At 35.4% G+C, this 19,076-nt stretch overlaps 2 protein-coding genes across 5 annotated transcripts in view; one reads left to right on the top strand and one right to left on the bottom strand.

Moving 5' to 3' along the window:
• The window catches only part of ADAMTS6 (ADAM metallopeptidase with thrombospondin type 1 motif 6), a 303,174-nt gene that overhangs the window by 169,203 nt on the left and 114,895 nt on the right, over positions 1 to 19,076 (top strand). For all 4 annotated transcript variants that reach the window (XR_009353976.1, XM_059175095.1, XM_059175096.1 and 1 more), the window contains one exon: positions 13,307 to 13,448. Coding sequence is in view for 3 of the 4 variants with exons in the window: in XM_059175095.1 (XP_059031078.1) it covers positions 13,307 to 13,448 (142 nt within the window). In the remaining variant the exon portion in view is untranslated. The remainder of the gene's footprint in view (positions 1 to 13,306; positions 13,449 to 19,076) is intronic.
• LOC131832286 (COP9 signalosome complex subunit 2-like) lies at positions 1,554 to 9,801 on the bottom strand. The gene is made up of 2 exons (XM_059175097.1): positions 8,709 to 9,801; positions 1,554 to 2,274 (listed from the first exon to the last, which is right to left on the bottom strand). Exons 1-2 carry the CDS (start codon positions 9,785 to 9,787, stop codon positions 2,022 to 2,024), a joined length of 1,332 nt encoding a protein of 443 aa, XP_059031080.1. The 5' UTR covers positions 9,788 to 9,801; the 3' UTR covers positions 1,554 to 2,021.

Here is a 19,076-nt window from a genome sequence, read left to right as displayed (position 1 = left end):
ATAGTAATTACCTTTGAAGGTCAGTATCAATAATCTTGAAATGGAAATCAATTTCATAGATGGGACCCTCTTTTTATATGGAGTCTAAGAAACAGCAGAACCAGTTTCTCCTCCTTCCATTTATCAGGCATGTTTTGGGGACTTCACCCTAACCCATAAAATTCTTCGATAAGTCATAGCTACATATGGAGAAGAGGGGCATAACCAAGGAAATCATTAGCGGTACAGTGTTTGTTGGAAGCCTCAAATTCAGTTCTGTTCAAGCATCCCAGGCATACAGAGGGCAAGAGAGAAAGATCTGACTTAGTTACTCATTTTAGAGGGTAGTTATTGTTTGTTTTGTGAAGACTGATAAAGCAGTTTACAATAACATAGTACGTAAGATTTGCCATAGATAATACAGTCTAATTTTTGTTTAATTTAGGTATATGAGCACAATTTTGTGGTAAAAAATAGGAGATGGCATTAAATGTTAAATTTTTGTTGTTGTTAAAAAACTTTTAAGATAGAGATAGGGTTATATAGAAAAATTTATTTTTTAGATTGACCCACTGTGTTGCAGGTTGAAGGTCTATACTTTATAGTGTAATTGTTTAAGTAAAATATAAATCTAAAATTGCAATTAGGAGAATGTGCTCATATGTCCTGGAAACAAAGCCAAGGATGCATATTTTACATAGGGATCTGTACATTTTAGCTGAAGATTCAACTCTGCCTTATGATCCCATTTCAAGGCTTTTTTTCAAAGTATGTAAATAAGGTAGATTAGAGGTAGAATTAGAGGTAGAATACTTGAAATTAGAGGTAGAATACATGAAATATGATTTTGCTATCATGCTACAAAGATTTCTGGAAATGTAAATATACTTTGATTTACTAAGAATTTCAGTCTAGGAAAAAAACATGTTCTCAAGCTAATACACATTTTTTCTGTCTTGTCTTGGACGCATAAACAAATGTAGACTCTATTATCATCTTTATTGCTGTAGGTATTAATAAATATTGGGCTTTTAGTAGTGAAATGTATGCTGCTAGGGAAGTAGAGTTCTACTTTTTATGTATATGGTTTTCTCGGGCCAAGTATATTGCTGCTTAATAACAGTAACTTATAATAATATCTCATAGGTGGAAACTAACAGTGCTCTTCATTTAATTTATTAAGGAGTTAGGTTTCCATTTTCTGAGTGGAAAAATTTACATATGACCAAAGCACAGATCATCTATGCTTAAAAGTGACATTTGATGAGAAAATTCAAGAAATGTTACATATAACACCACTACTATTATTATTTTGAAAAGAATAGCATAAATAACACTAGATTTAGCATCATAAGAATTTTATGGTTATCGTAATTAGCTAGAACCCTAGATTTATTTATTTATTTATTTATTTATTTATTTATTTTTTTTTTTTTACAATTTCTGAGCTGCACTGTTTATTTTGCTGCTTGAAACCTAAGTGACAGTATGCCACTATAATTATGGGGTTTCATCTAAACCTTTACTACACTGCAGGTACAGAAATATACGGACACATTTTTGGAGAATTGACATTTTGCAAAATGCAGCAAACATTTTAATTTATACATGAGAAAAGGAAGTGTTCAAAAGGGTATGCATTTCAAGTTATTGCAGGTTATTTGTGAGAGAATTTCTGCAGGTAAAACATGTTTAAATTTAACCAACAGTAACATGTCAGTGTATTTAAAATCATGACAAAAATCTTCTCTCTGGTCATGTTGCCCATGACAAATTACTATGATGTTGTATATTTAGGGCAAGATGTCAATACAGCATAAATCCCATGGCATTTTGGTTTTCTTCTGGAGATTAAAGCTGTTTTTTCTTGGGATAAATGCAGCAGCAAAACACAAACCAGTTGATCAAAAAAAGCACTTCTGCCATAACTCCAATAATTTTCAGGACACATCAACCGACAGTAGTTTTGCCATTCCCAGTTCTTTTAAGGATTACATCTCTGCACTGTTGCATTAAGTACGTCTGTGAAAGCTTGTTCTCTGTTAAGCCAGTTTACTGACTACAGCCTGGTTGAGAGAATTTAGTTGGTTGGTCCATTTATCTAATGCAGTATATCGGGCACCACCCCTCTTCTGATGATCCAATTCAAGGAGTTGGTTGACTTGATCAATTCGGCCATGAATAGTGTTATCCAATATGCACTGCACCAGCAAGCTCTCCACATCAGCTACATCTATGTTTAACTCCTTAGAAATAAAAGGAATATGTATTCTTGTGTAAGGCTTAATTAATTTTTTTTTTTTTTTTTTTATTTTATTATTATTATTTTTTTTTATTTTTTATTTTTTATAAACATATATTTTTTATATACATATATTTTTATCCCCAGGTCTGTGAATCACCAGGTTTACACACTTCACAGCACTCACCAAATCACATACCCTCCCCAATGTCCATAATCCCACCCCCTTCTCCCCAACCCCCTCCCCCCGGCAACCCTCAGTTTGTTTTGTGAGATTAAGAGTCACTTATGGTTTGTCTCCCTCCCAATCCCATCTTGTTTCATTTATTCTTCTACCCACTTAAGCCTCCATGTTGCATCACCACTTCCTCATATCAGGGAGATCATATGATAGTTGTCTTTCTCTGCTTGACTTATTTCGCTAAGCATGATACGCTCTAGTTCCATCCATGTTGTTGCAAATGGCAAGATTTCATTTCTTTTGATGGCTGCATAGTATTCCATTGTGTATATATACCACATCTTCTTGATCCATTCATCTGTTGATGGACATCTAGGTTCTTTCCATAGTTTGGCTATTGTGGACATTGCTGCTATAAACATTCGGGTGCATGTGTCCCTTTGGATCACTACATTTGTATCTTTAGGGTAAATACCCAATAGTGCAATTGCTGGGTCATAGGGCAGTTCTATTTTCAACATTTTGAGGAACCTCCATGCTGTTTTCCAGAGTGGCTGCACCAGCTTGCATTCCCACCAACAGTGTAGGAGGGTTCCCCTTTCTCCGCATCCTCGCCAGCATCTGTCATTTCCTGACTTGTTGATTTTAGCCATTCTGACTGGTGTGAGGTGATATCTCATTGTGGTTTTGATTTGTATTTCCCTGATGCCAAGTGATATGGAGCACTTTTTCATGTGTCTGTTGGCCATCTGGATGTCTTCTTTGCAGAAATGTCTGTTCATGTCTTCTGCCCATTTCTTGATTGGATTATTTGTTCTTTGGGTGTTGAGTTTGCTAAGTTCTTTATAGATTCTGGACACTAGTCCTTTATCTGATATGTCGTTTGCAAATATCTTCTCCCATTCTGTCAGTTGTCTTTTGATTTTGTTAACTGTTTCCTTTGCTGTGCAAAAGCTTTTGATCTTGATGAAATCCCAGTAGTTCATTTTTTCCCTTGCTTCCCTTGCCTTTTGCGTTGTTCCTAGGAAGATGTTGCTGCGGCAGAGGTCGAAGAGGTTGCTGCCCGTGTTCTCCTCAAGGATTTTGATGGATTCCTTTCGTACATTGAGGTCCTTCATCCATTTTGAGTCTATTTTTGTGTGTGGTGTAAGGAAATGGTCCAATTTCATTTTTCTGCATGTGGCTGTCCAATTTTCCCAGCACCATTTATTGAAAAGGCTGTCTTTTTTCCATTGGACATTCTTTCCTGCTTTGTCGAAGATTAGTTGACCATAGAGTTGAGGGTCTATTTCTGGGCTCTCTATTCTGTTCCATTGATCTATGTGTCTGTTTTTGTGCCAGTACCATGCTGTCTTGATGATGACAGCTTTGTAATAGAGCTTGAAGTCCGGAATTGTGATGCCACCAACGTTGGCTTTCTTTTTCAATATCCCTTTGGCTATTCGAGGTCTTTTCTGGTTCCATATAAATTTTAGAATTATTTGTTCCATTTCTTTGAAAAAGATGGATGGTACTTTGATAGGAATTGCATTAAATGTGTAGATTGCTTTAGGTAGCATAGACATTTTCACAATATTTATTCTTCCAATCCAGGAGCATGGAACATTTTTCCATTTCTTTGTGTCTTCCTCAATTTCTTTCATGAGTACTTTATAGTTTTCTGAGTATAGATTCTGTGTCTCTTTGGTTAGGTTTATTCCTAGGTATCTTATGGTTTTGGATGCAATTGTAAATGGGATTGACTCCTTAATATCTCTTTCTTCTGTCTTGCTGTTGGTGTAGAGAAATGCAACTGATTTCTGTGCATTGATTTTATATCCTGACACTTTACTGAATTCCTGTATAAGTTCTAGCAGTTTTGGAGTGGAGTCTTTTGGGTTTTCCACATATAGTATCATATCATCTGCGAAGAGTGATAATTTGACTTCTTCTTTGCCGATTTGGATGCCTTTAATTTCCTTTTGTTGTCTGATTGCTGAGGCTAGGACCTCTAGTACGATGTTGAATAGCAGTGGTGATAATGGACATCCCTGCCGTGTTCCTGACCTTAGCGGAAAAGCTTTCAGTTTTTCTCCATTGAGAATGATATTTGCGGTGGGTTTTTCATAGATGGCTTTGATGATATTGAGGTATGTGCCCTCTATCCCTACACTTTGAAGAGTTTTGATCAGGAAGGGATGTTGTACTTTGTCAAATGCTTTTTCAGCATCTATTGAGAGTATCATATGGTTCTTGTTCTTACTTTTATTGATGTGTTGTATCACATTGACTGATTTGCGGATGTTGAACCAACCTTGCAGCCCTGGAATAAATCCCACTTGGTCGTGGTGAATAATCTTTTTAATGTACTGTTGAATCCGATTGGCTAGTATTTTGTTGAGTATTTTCGCATCTGTGTTCATCAAGGATATCGGTCTATAGCTCTCTTTTTTGGTGGGATCCTTGTCTGGTTTTGGGATCAAGGTGATGCTGGCCTCATAAAATGAGTTTGGAAGTTTTCCTTCCATTTCTATTTTTTGGAACAGTTTCAGGAGAATAGGAATTAGTTCTTCTTTAAATGTTTGGTAGAATTCCCCCGGGAAGCCGTCTGGCCCTGGGCTTTTGTTTGTTTGGAGATTTTTAATGACTGTTTCAATCTCCTTACTGGTTATGGGTCTGTTCAGGCTTTCTATTTCTTCATGGTTCAGTTGTGGTAGTTTATATGTTTCTAGGAATGCATCCATTTCTTCCAGATTGTCAAATTTATTGCCGTAGAGTTGCTCATAGTATGTTCTTATAATAGTTTGTATTTCCTTGGTGTTAGTTGTGATCTCTCCTCTTTCATTCATGATTTTATTTATTTGGGTCCTTTCTCTTTTCTTTTGGATAAGTCGGGCCAGGGGTTTATCAATTTTATTAATTCTTTCAAAGAACCAGCTCCTAGTTTCGTTGATTTGTTCTATTGTTTTTTTGGTTTCTATTTCATTGATTTCTGCTCTGATCTTTATGATTTCTCTTCTCCTGCTGGGCTTAGGGTTTCTTTCTTGTTCCTTCTCCAGCTCCTTTAGGTGTAGGGTTAGGTTGTGTACCTGAGACCTTTCTTGTTTCTTGAGAAAGGCTTGTACCGCTATATATTTTCCTCTCAGGACTGCCTTTGTTGTGTCCCACAGATTTTGAACCGTTGTATTTTCATTATCATTTGTTTCCATGATTTTTTTCAATTCTTCTTTAATTTCCCGGTTGACCCATTCATTCTTTAGAAGGATACTGTTTAGTCTCCATGTATTTGGGTTCTTTCCAAACTTCCTTTTGTGGTTGAGTTCTAGCTTTAGAGCATTGTGGTCTGAAAATATGCAGGGAATGATCCCAATCTTTTGATACCGGTTGAGTCCTGATTTAGGACCGAGGATGTGATCTATTCTGGAGAATGTACCATGTGCACTAGAGAAGAATGTGTATTCTGTTGCTTTGGGATGAAATATTCTGAATATATCTGTGATGTCCATCTGGTCCAGTGTGTCATTTAAGGCCTTTATTTCCTTGCTGATCTTTTGCTTGGATGACCTGTCCATTTCAGTGAGGGGAATATTAAAGTCCCCTACTATTATTGTATTGTTGTTTATGTGTTTCTTTGATTTTGTTATTAATTGGTTTATATAGTTGGCTGCTCCCACGTTGGGGGCATAGATATTTAAAATTGTTAAATCTTCTTGTTGGACAGACCCTTTGAGTATGATATAGTGTCCTTCCTCATCTCTTATTACAGTCTTTGGCTTAAAATCTAATTGATCTGATATAAGGATTGCCACTCCTGCTTTCTTCTGATGTCCATTAGCATGGTAAATTCTTTTCCACCCCCTCACTTTAAATCTGGAGGTGTCTTCGGGCTTAAAATGTGTTTCTTGGAGGCAACATATAGATGGGTTTTGTTTTTTTATCCATTCTGATACCCTGTGTCTTTTGACAGGGGCATTTAGCCCATTCACATTCAGGGTAACTATTGAGAGATATGAATTTAGTGCCATTGTATTGCCTGTAAGGTGACTGTTACTGTATATGGTCTCTGTTCCTTTCTGATCTACCACTTGTAGGCTCTCTCTTTGCTTAGAGGACCCCTTTCAATATTTCCTGTAGAGCTGGTTTGGTATTTGCAAATTCTTTCAGTTGTTGTTTGTCCTGGAAGCTTTTAATCTCTCCTTCTATTTTCAATGATAGCCTAGCTGGATATAGTATTCTTGGCTGCATGTTTTTCTCGTTTAGTGCTCTGAAAATATCATGCCAGCTCTTTCTGGCCTGCCAGGTCTCTGTGGATAAGTCAGCTGCCAATCTAATATTTTTACCATTGTATGTTACAGACTTCTTTTCCCGGGCTGCTTTCAGGATTTTCTCTTTGTCATTGAGACTTGTAAATTTTACTATTATGTGACGGGGTGTGGGCCTATTCTTATTTATTTTGAGGGGCATTCTCTGAACCTCCTGAATTTTGATGCTTGTTCCCTTTGCCATATTGGGGAAATTCTCCCCAATAATTCTCTCCAGTATACCTTCTGCTCCCCTCTCACTTTCTTCTTCTTCTGGAATCCCAATTATTCTAATGTTGTTTCGTCTTATGGTGTCACTTATTTCTCGAATTCTCCCCTCGTGGTCCAGTAGCTGTTTGTCCCTCTTTTGATCAGCTTCTTTATTCTCTGTCATTTGGTCTTCTATATCACTAATTCTTTCTTCTGCCTCATTTATCCTAGCAGTGAGAGCCTCCATTTTTGATTGCACCTCATTAATAGCTTTTTTGATTTCAACTTGGTTAGATTTTAGTTCTTTTATTTCTCCAGAAAGGGCTTTTATATCTCTCGAGAGGGTTTCTCTAATATCTTCCATGCCTTTTTCGAGCCCGGCTAGAACCTTGAGAATTGTCATTCTGAACTCTAGATCTGACATATTACCGATGTCTGTATTGATTAGGTCCCTAGCCTTCGGTACTGCCTCTTGTTCTTTTTTTTGTGGTGAATTTTTACGTCTTGTCATTTTGTCCAGATAAGAGTAAATGAAGGGGCAAGTAAAATACTAAAAGGGTGGCAACAACCCCAGGAAAATATGCTTTAGCCAAATTAGAAGAGATCCAAAATCGTGAGTGGGGAGAAAGGGGATAAAAAGAGGTTCAAAAAGGAAGAAAGAAAAAAGAAAAAAAAAAAAAAAAAAAAAAAGAAAAGAATTTTTTTTTTAAAAAAGAAAACACCTAAGAAAAATGTAAAAAAAAATATATATATATTAGATAAACTAGTAAAAAATCGTTAAAAAAGAAAAAGGTAACAGTTAAAAAAAAAAAAAATTTTACCCGAAGGCGAGAAAAAAAAAAAAAAATGAAAAAGAAAAAATTAAATTAACTGCAAGACTAAAAAAAATCACAGGAAAAAAGCCATGAGTTCCGTGCTTGGCTTTCTCCTCCTCTGGAATTCTGCTGCTCTCCTTGGTATTGAAACCGCACTCCTTGGTAGGTGAGCTTGGTCTCGGCTGGATTTCTTGTTGATCTTCTGGGGGAGGGGCCTGTTGTAGTGATTTTCAAGTGTCTTTGCCCCAGGCGGAATTACACCGCCCTTACCCGGGGCCGGGGTGAGTAATCCGCTCGGGTTTGCTTTCAGGAGCTTTTGTTCCCTGAGCGCTTTCCGTAGAGTTCCAGAGGACGGGAATACAAATGGCGGCCTCCTGGTCTCCGGCCCGGAGGAGCCGAGAGCCCAGGGCCCCACTCCTCAGTGCGCCCTCAGAGAACAGCGCCCAGTTACTCCCGTCTGCCTGACCTCCGGCCGCGCTCCGAGCTCACCGAGCCTGCGACCGGTTCAAGGTAACACGGAGCTGCGAGCTTACTGTCGGCTCTGTCTCTGTAGCCGGCTTTCCCGTTCCAATACCCGCAAGCTCTGCGACACTCAGACACCCCCGATCCTTCTGTGACCCTGCGGGACCTGAGGCCACGCTGACCCCGCGTGGGCTTCGCTCCGGTTTAGCCTCTGGAGCGATGTCCCTCCGCGGAACAGACTTTTAAAAGTCCTGATTTTGTGCGCGGTTGCTCCGCCGCTTGCCGGGAGCCGGCCCCTCCCCCCGGGGTCTATCTTCCCGTCGCTTTGGATTCACTTCTCCGCCGGTCCTACCTTTCAGAAAGTGGTTGTTTTTCTGTTTCCAGAATTGCTGTTCTTCTTCTCTTCGATCTGCCGATGGATTTTCAGGTGTTTGCAATCTTTAGATAAGCTATCTAGCTGATCTCCGGCTAGCTGAAGCAGTCTCAGCTTGCTACTTCTCCGCCATCTTGACTCCTCCTCATGGGGCTTAATTAATTTTATGAGCACTTGTGTTCTGATGTTTCGCAAAAGCTCTTCAATGTGTTCCCTAATGAAAGGATCATCCATGATGTTGCTGTGATTTGTTTTCAGAATCTTTTCAAATTCAGTGATGTCATTATTCTGATAGGCACTTACTAAATTCGTCATTGCTAGGATTTCTGGGTCATTTTTGTATGGTTTGGCCTCTTGTGAGTCAAATGGATTTATTCCCGATTTCATTAGCATATTTGCTAACACCAAATATTTTAAGCAAGTGGTTCGTCTTGGACTTCCCGATTCGTCATAATTCTTGAAGGCTTCAAAAAAATCAGTGTGTGCCTTTTCAAATTCACCTTCTCTCAAGTGCATTTTACCACCACATTCTCTGATGACTCCCATGATCAGTGGATGAGGGATGGCGGACTTGATGTGAAGCGACTGCTCATAGAGAGCTTTAAGTTTTTTGTTATTCTTCTGTGCCGTGTACATTTGAATTTCCAAAGCATATATTTCTAATAACTGTGTACCTTTTTTCAGGTCATCCTCTCCATCATCAGTCTGGCAAGACTGATGTAACTGGCGTAAAATTTTTTGAAGCTTTCCATATTCTTCTCGTTCTAAATATAATTTCCCAAGCTTTGTGTTTGTCTTAAACCACAGTCTATCATTCTTAGCATCTTTCAAAGCTTCCAGTGTTGTTTCATAGAATTCCTGCAGTAAATCCATCTGTTTAGTAGTGGAGATATAATCAAGAATAGAATTAATGGATTTTTCAGAATAATTTCTCGTGACTGCACTCCGAATATAGGTCAATAGTTGCTTATATCTATTCATCATTTCTGGAAAGTTTGTCAACTTGAAGTTAATCTTAATCATTTGCTTCAGTGCTTTAAATCCCCATTCTCCTTTTTCACCTTCAAGTTCCAACACCTTTTGAAAACTGCTTAATGCTGCTTTTGGGTCATCTTCTTTTAGCGCTTTGGAATTATAGTACTGATTTTCCAAATCCACATTTGGTTCGGAGTTACTATCTTCAGAGTATTCCAAGTCGTAGTCCTCCTCATCATCGCACATGAAATCATCCTCCATGTCAGACATCTTGGCCGGGAGGGGGGGGGGGGGAGAGCTAGAACCCTAGATTTAATAACAATTACTCATATCTCCATTTTATTAAATAGATGCAATTACAAAATATAAGAAAATAACTCATCTAGTATTGTTGAGATAGGAAAAAACATTTTGTACCAGAAGACCTGTACAAAAATGTTCCTATTAGCATACTTTGCAATTTTTAGAAATTAGGAATAATACAAGTATTTGTTAATAGAAGAATGGATAAATAAATGTGCCATACTCTTAAATGGAATATTAAAGAACAATATTAATGAACAGGCTACAGCTATGTATATCAACATGGATGTTTCTCACATTCATAATATTAAACCAAAGAATATAGTCACAAAAGAAAACCTACACTATGACTCTTTTTTCCAAAAATAAGCAGATTAATAATTGAAAGATGAATAATTACTTAAAAAAAAGCATGGAAATAATTATATTAAAAGTCAGAATATTAGTTACTTCTGGAAAGAGTGAAGGGTGTGATTAGGGTTGAGATTTTGGGAATTTTCTAAGAGGACAGAAAAAAAAAACCACTTCTAGGGTTAAATATGCATCTCTCAGATCCGTGTCCTCTACCTTCTATACTTATATCTGTGGTATTTCATAATGGCGGTTGATGACTCGAAGGCATAGAAATATCCAGAATTATTATTTTCTAAGAGTTAATTAAAATAATTGTGATCTAGATATTTAATTTACTTGAAAGGATCAGGAAAGCAGCAAATTTTAATAATATTATGCAAAAAATAATTTTGTCATTTAACCTCCAGTTAATTAAAATATGAAAACTCCCCCACTCCCAAATAGTTTAATCCAGGTTTTACTATATATATCCAATATGGTTAGTAGAAGAAAAATATATTGTTCACTTTCTACCCGAAATGTAGGAACAATTTAAATCAATCTTGGAGATATCCCTGCCATTGTTTTCCCAGAGCCGATAATCGGTAAAACATTTAACATGCAAGAATTAGTGGTTTGCACAATACTATAGCCAATCCCATTTCAAAAAGCCTTTGTTGATGCCATATTCCTAAATATGCATTCATTTTAATAAAGATCTATGCTTTTTTATTTCATACAGTGTTTAATTCTGCAAAAATATACAGAAAAGAAGAATAAAGTTTGTCTAGATATTTACTTAGATCATATTAATACAAAGCTATAAATACTTAAAAAAAACTGACAGAAAGTCCACTTTTGGAATAAACTTTATCAGAAGACTTTGTCTACCACATTGCTTGCCTTCTTTATTGTCTGGAGGCCCTTCCAATGGTTGTCAGATTTGGTGTTTTTTACAGAACATGAACCATGATTAGAACATCATGATTAGAACATGATTAGAACAAGAACTTTAGATGAAGTAATTATTCTTTCTTCCTTCTGGATTAAGCCAAATTTCAGTATGCTATCAGAAAATGATTTTTTCCCAGAGTAGCTATTCTTAAACTCTTTTGGGGGGGGATCCATATGGTTCTTCCTATAAGTTTTAGGTTAATATTCTATATCTACAAGTAATTATGTATAATGATTTTTAGTAGATTTTTAAGCTAATGCTATTTAGGTGAATATATCATATACTTGCTTTGTTATGTTATTGGCAAACATTTCTGCCTATGAGACCCTGTACTTAAATACTTCTGTACTTAAATTTTTCACTTTTATTGATAGTAGTACTTAACACATTTTTAAAAAATTATTTCAGTCCTTCCTAAAGAGTTTTATAATTTTGTTGTAGATGGAGATAAAACTGATATAATAGAAGAAAATTATGGGATTAAACTGCTAAATTGGTTTATTTCATGAATATTACATTTTATCAAAATAGTCTGTCTTCTTTCAGTATACTTTTCATATTTGGCCTCTTTATCATTAATCTTAATATAAAATTTTGAATTTACTGGTAGAATTGCGTTTGCCCAAAGTTTGCATATCTATGTAGATTAAAGATACTTTACATAATAAAATAAAAAGAGCTTGCTATTTTAAAATTCATCTGGAAAGACTTTCTCTTACTGAGGTGCATGTCAATTTCTAAAAGTAAAATAAATAGGAAGTAAAAAGCATTCAGTCATGAAAACTGGATAGCTGCGTGAAAAAAGGTGTTTTCTGTTAAATACTTTGAACAGTAACAAGTGAATTGATTATAATAGCCAATAATAAACGCATCTATATTAGTATCATATTTATTATTCCATCTAAATATTTTTATTGATGAAAAACCATCCGAGAGGGGCGTAAAGGAAAAGAAAGGGTATAGAGAGGACAGTGTTCTGTGCTGTGAGTTTTTGAATCTATCACTTCATGAGTAGTATGGTTCAATTTTTAAAATGTATTAATTTGCTGCTGTGCAAATACACATTTTTATATAGCAAATTAACTTTTACATTTTAAGAAATATGACAAAATAGTAAGTGAATATGAAACTCATTATTATGCATGGCTCTTTCTTACTTATCTATAAATGAAAATTTGTACTGTCCTAAGTAATAGTTGAGGAACTTCTACTTGTGAAATTATTTTCCTTTGGCAAAGTGGATGGAAAATATTTGGGAAAAAAAAACACAAGTGCTGGCACAATTGACAGGAATGTTGGAAAAAATTTTTAAATGTTGGCATAGGAATTCTTTAAAAATTCTAAGTTACTCACATGTGAAATGAAAGTAAAAAAGCATCTGTCCTATTTTGTGCACACTGACTAAAAAAGTGAACAATTATATTTAGCAAAGTATAAAGCTCTTTAAACTAAGGTATTCTGTCTGGCTTTTGGCGATCTTTATGTTATTTGTTCCACTGAATTAAAATATTATGTTTGAGTGCAAGCATACTTTGAAAAGCAGAAATTGCAGAGAGGAGAACATTCTCTTTTCCAACTCTGATGACCCTAGATGAAATATGAAATTTTTGAGAGACTAAACACTTCTAATTTACTTGAGAGAACTTTGGATCTTGGCCTCATCTGTCATTCTGCCCATTTATTATTGAAATATTTCAAGAACCTTTGGACATGTCTTATTACAGCATCTATTGTTCTGCCCAAGTTAGAGGAGTATATAGATTAGGTCTTTAAAGAATTACAACCATAGTGGTGGTTGTTTGGTTTTTTTTTAATTTTCCACATTTTATGTTTTTAATTCTACTACCAGATGTGGTTATATTTTCATGGAAAACAAACAAGAAGCTTAGAATAATATGAAATTCCATTTTTATTCCTTCAGAAATTAGTTTAAATCAGCGTTTTAAGGCCAACATGACAGTTTCAGATTGTTGTCTGAGATCCTTTTATTGAGTCTTGGTGCTGGAAAAAACAACTGGAGCTCTTACTCACATTTCAGTAAAATTATTCTGTTTTGCTATATGACTATTTGTTGGTAGAATGTATTGCTTTTCATGCATCAACTTATTAAAACAAAGAGTTTAACGCATGGTTTCATAAATTGTGATGGAAATAGTCCATAGTGTACCTAATTTCCTTTGGTCCTTTATGTTGAACAGTTCAGGCCGTGGTACTTGCCTTGATAATGAGCCTCCCAAGCGTGACTTTCTTTATCCAGCTGTGGCCCCAGGTCAGGTGTATGATGCTGATGAGCAATGCCGTTTCCAATATGGAGCAACATCCCGCCAATGTAAATATGGGGTAAGAAGTCTTAATTCTTATGTTTAGTCATTTATATGTGTTCTTTCATGACACAAATATTAAGTTAGATTTTTATTGAGTGTAATTTACATCAGATAACATCATTAATTTAAATATGGCCTTTGGCACACCGCTTTTTTTTTTCTGATACCAATTTTCTAATATCTATTTCTAAATATTTGAGTAATCTGAAACAAGTTTCAAATGTCTTGTTGAGAGATATAAGTAGAATTTTAATAATTTCTAAATTATTTCTTTTTTAAGTTCTGAGTTTACGATGCCAACTTTAGTTTGTCTTTTGAAATGTTATGGTTTTGAAAACTACCCCTTCTCAGCCTTTTCTGGTTCTCTAATATTGGTTGGGTTTAAGGGAATTTTCACATTGGCTAGGAGCCTTTATTTTAATTTATACTTTTTAGTACTGAGTCATTTCAAGTTGCTTCATTCACTGCCCACATTCTAACACAACAACTGAGTGGGGACAAGATGACATTAACCCAAATAGAAAAACAAGGAAAATTACTGTGGAAAAAAAAGGTAGGTTTCATAACTGACTCTTTGTGTCTGCCTAAAAAAGTAGACAGTGAATGAAACAACTTGAAATGACTCAGTACTAGAAGGTATAAATTAAAATCAAATAAATAATATTATGTATATAAATAATTAAAAGTTTTATTGAAAAAGATGTCAGTGTTCAGTATAGAGATATGTTCATAATAGGTACACAGTATAAACATGCTGAATGAAAATAGGATTTTTAAATGACAAGCTGTAAGAAAAATTCAGGTTTAAATCAAAAATTTAAAGTTTGGTTTCTGTTTTTATGTAAATAATGTTTAAAATCCCTGTTTAAGGGACACTTGAGTGGCTCAGTTGGTTGGGCCACTGCCTTTGACTCGGGTCATGATCCCTGGGTCTTGAGATGGAGTCCCACTTTGGGCTCCTTGGTCAGCAGGGAGCCTGCTTCTCTCTCTGCCTCTGCCTGCCACTCTGTCTGCTTGTGCTATCTGACAAATAAATAAATAACTAAAAATAAAACAAATCTTTTAAAAAATAAAATCCCTATTTAAAAATAATAACAAAAAATGGAATTCAATCTTAAGGTAGATAATACTAAACAACATACATTGTACAGTATCATTTATTCGTCTTGGATACAGTACAAAGGAAAATGATTTTTTTTAAAGATTTTATTTATTTACTTGATAGAGAGATCCCAAGTAGGCAGAGAGGCAGACAGAGAGAGAGGAGGAAGCAGGCTCTCTGCTGAGCAGAACCGGATTAGGGGCTCGATCCCAGGACCCTGGGATCATGACCTGAGCCAAAGGCAGAGGCTTTAACCCACTGAGCCACCCAGGTGCCCTAGAAAATGATTTTTTAAAGTATCCCTTGGGTGGTGGCTCCTGAGTGGCTCAGTGGGTTAAGCCTTTGTGTTCAGCTCAGGTCATGACCTCAGGGTCCTGGGATCAAGCCCCACACTGGGCTTTCTGCTCAGCGGGGGGCCTGCTTCCCTTCCTCTCTCTCTGCCTGCCTCTCTGCCTACTTGTGATCTCCCTCTCTCTGTCAAATAAATAAATAAAGGTGTTTTTTTTTTTAAAGTATCTCTTGGGTGACAAACATATTATTATTCATGGTAGGCTTTGGCAGCACATTTTGTGCGACAAATTTAAAGATTGTGTGCAACAATCTAAATATCTAAAGCCTTGAATAAAACTTTGGTCTTTCTGGTCCCTCTGTACACAGTCTGCTGTTATTATTTCTGTATGATTTTGGTTTCTTTTTTTCTTGGGTTGCTTTTTCCTACAGAAAATGTTGGTCAAATTTCAATCATGGTCTTTTTATATACTTGTAGCTTAGTAGATTGAAATTCAAGATCAAATGTGGTTATAGATTTCCTATTATTCTTGTCTATGATCTCATTTCTTTATTAGGAAGTGAAAGTTAATCTATATTTTAGTTTCTTTATTGGAAATTGAGTTTTAACTGCATCTATATATTTTCATATTAGATAATTTATATTATCAGTTTTGTAAGATCTTAGGGTGTATCTTTTCTTTCTTCAATAATTAATAAACATTTTCACCTGATTATCCTATCTCTCTACCTGTGTATCTCATTGATTTCAGACTAGTTGATCTGAAGTGAAGTAAGATAAATAGTAATTGCAAAATTGTGTATTTAGCTTTTTAATTTTTATTTATTTATTTTTAAAGATTTTATTTATTTATTTGACAGAGAAAGGCACAGTGAGAGAGGGAACACAAACAGGGGGAGTGGGAGAGCCTGATGCCAGGGGCTCAATCCCAGGACCCTGGAATCATGACCTGAGCTAAAGTCAGATATTTAACTGATTGAGGCACCCAGGTGCCCTCTTACATCTGTCATTTAGATTCTGTTTCTTTGTGTGCTATGTTTATTAAAGCTTTTATAATGGATATAAAAATAAATTTGGAAAACTTGAGGAAAGACATTAGTATCTTATAATCCTATACAATTTCACATATTTTTATCATTAATCTTTTCACTTTGATTTGCAGCAAAATGGTTTTCGTAGATTCATGTACTATATGAAAAAGCATATGCTACCTTTTTATAAAGTGCTATACATTACTATCAGAGTTTCTTAGGGCACCTGGGTGCTCAATGGGTTAAGCCTCTGCCTTTGGCTTAGGTCATGATCTCAGGGTCCTGGGATCGAGCCCCTCATTGGACTCTCTGCTCAGCAGGGAGCCTGCTCCCCCCTCCTTCCTGCCAACTTGTGATTTCTCTCTCTCTGTCAAATAAATAAATAAAATCTTTAAAAAAAAAAAAAAGTTTCTTGAGTCAAAACAGATTCTCTCTCTCTCTTTTTTTTTTCTCCATAATAGATTCTTTAGAGTCACTCTCACCCCCTAAGCTTGTACCTGAAAAATTGGGTTTACACAATCGATAGCATGCAAGGACACATCATGTTTTATCTGGTGAATTGCTAAGGTTTTAAGTGATTCTAAATACTACTTTAGAAAACAGTAGTGGCTTTGAACGTAGGAGTCTGGTGAGGTAAATAGGTTATACTCGAGATAGCAGCTGAAGGGAAAACAAATAAGTCCTGTGAGAGGTAGCTGTCAAAGTGTAGCATCCTGAGATGAACACTGAACACAAGCACTGGAGGCTGAGAAGAGCACAATAGCCTTTTAGTGAGAGGATATTCTGTGTTGGAGCATCAGAAAGTGATCCCTCTATCAACTAGCACTTCTCTAGTGATACCAAGGAAGATTTTAAACAACTACAAGATGACACATTACTGAAGCAGTGATCAGTTTTCCATCTCTTCCACTTTGGTTATCATGTGGTCATTGATGGGGTTTCCAATGATTAAATCTGCAGTTATAAGAAAATCTTGCTGGAATTCTTTCTGAGTAGGTTCATTGAATTCTTTCTGAGTAGGTTTATTCCCCAGTTATATTAGGGAATTTATGTGAAAATTTTTATTTTTTATTCAACTTCAAGAAGCATTTTCTACAATTATCCTTGTATATCATCTACTTATGTTTTCTAGGTATTCTTAAATTCCAATAGAAGTAGTGAGAAGGTGATAATGATTATAAATACAAAGAACAAAATAGTATACAGAATAATATAGTTGTATAATACAGTAATTTATAAATGATGTATGGTTTGTGGTATTTATATAGTGCCTTTTTCTGAGATACTTCAGACTACTTTGATAAAAATTGTAATTACCTATTAATATTTTATAGATGAAACTAAAATACAGAATGTGATTTACCTACCCCAAGGTAAAAATGAAAATTTAAGAAGGTTTAATTTACTTCCATTTTGTATTAGATGTGTTAAATACTTAATAAAATAAACATATATTTTGTTTCAGGAGATACAGTGTTTTTATCAGTGTTCACCAAATGATGTCTTTTTCTAAATATCTTTTTAAAACAAAACAAAACAAAAACCTATCTGTCTATCCCAGTCTATTTTGGAAGAGAGGAATCTAGAGAGTTTCCCTAAACTTATTTTCAGGGTTTTAAATTCTCAAGTGTATGAGACCCTCAGAGTTGGATTTGAGTTTTATATCTTTTTACCCTATGTAAATAGTTAGGACCTCTTCAAGGCAAGTACAAATACGGAAGAACAGCATATAAAACAAAATCCTACTAGATCCTCTAAAAAATCTGCTAGCTGTATCATCAAGTTCAAAGGGTGCCTTTGATGTGTTCTGGATGAAACTGCATTACAAATAAAACAGTATTAAGTATTTCCAAAAAAAAATTGGGGGGCCTATTTAGAGAAAAATTTCTCCCTATAAAGTTCTGTAGAATCTGTTGTCTCACTCCTATTCCATTTCCATTTATCTCCTCTTTCTTTAGGAGAAAAGAATTATTAAAAGTAGATTAACAAAAACATTTTACAGAAATAATAGTAAGTTTAAACTTAGGAAAGAACTCACTAATGAGCCTATGTATTGTAGGGGGTGTGGGTGATCTTTTGCCTGCTCTCTAAAAAGCACAGATTAAATCAAGACTCAGTCCCAAACATAACTCTATATTTCTTTATCGTATTGCTATGAATCATATCCTAAACATTGTTTTCGTATATACTTAATGTTTCACTGTAGGTCAGTAATACCACTACATAATTTACTGATAAATGGTGATTGCTACCATGACACTTTTTAACAGAAAGGGAAGGAAAAAAAAATCCTAAAATTCACATGGAACCATTAAAGACTTTGAATAGCCAAAGTAATTTTGAGCAAGAAGACCAAAGCTGGTAGCATCATACTTCTTGATTTCAAAAGCTGATTACATATCTGCAGTAATCAAAATAGTATGGTACTGGCATAAAAACAAACATAGAGACCAATGGAATGGAAGAGGGACTAGAAATAAAGCCATGCATATACATTCAATGGATCTTGGCCCAGGGTGCCAACAATACATAATGGGGGAAAGGATAGTCGCTTCAATAAAAAGTATTGGAAAATTGGATAGCCACAGGCAGAAAAATGAAGCTAGATCCTTATGCCATACACAAAAATTAACTGAAAATGGATTAAAGATTTAAATATAAGACCCCAAACTATAAAGCTCCTGGGGGGAAAAAAAAAAAACATAGGGAAAAAGCTTCTTGATTTTGGCAATGATTTCTTAGATGTGACACCAAAAGTATAGCCAACAAAAGCAAAAACAAACAATTGGGACTACATCAAACTAAAACTGAAAAAGGAAAGGAGAAAAGGAGACAGTCAACAAAATGAAAAGGCAACTTATGGAAGGGAAGAAAATAGTTGCAAAATTGTATCTGATAAAGGATTTATGTCCAAAATATATAGGGAATTCGTACAACTTAGTAGCAAAATAAACAAAAAACAACAACACCCACCAAAAAAACACAAAAACAAACAAAACACTCAATAACCTGATTAAAAAATAAATGGGCAAAGAACTGTTTAGACATTTCTTAAAAGAAGACATATAAATGGCCAATAGGAATGTTACAAGTTGCTCAACATCACCAATCATCAGGATAATGCATATTGTAACCACGATGAGCTATTACCTCACACCTCTTAGGATGATTACAATATAAATAAATAAAAGCAAATACAAAAGAAAACAAATGTTGACAAGA

The sequence above is a fragment of the Mustela lutreola genome, chromosome 5 (assembly GCF_030435805.1).
Source record: "Mustela lutreola isolate mMusLut2 chromosome 5, mMusLut2.pri, whole genome shotgun sequence".
Classification (NCBI taxonomy): Eukaryota; Metazoa; Chordata; class Mammalia; order Carnivora; family Mustelidae; genus Mustela; species Mustela lutreola.
The sequence above is the reverse complement of the archived record's forward strand: the minus strand, read 5'-3'. Positions and strand labels throughout refer to the sequence as shown.

Coding starts and splice junctions, on each gene's coding strand:
- LOC131832286 (XM_059175097.1), bottom strand. CDS start 9,787: ATGTCTGACATGGAGGATGATTTCATGTGCGATGATGAGGAGGACTAC. Junction 2,275..8,708: donor ATCAGAACACAAGTGCTCAT/AAAATTAATTAA, acceptor AAAAAAAAAAAA/AAAATTAATTAAGCCTTACA.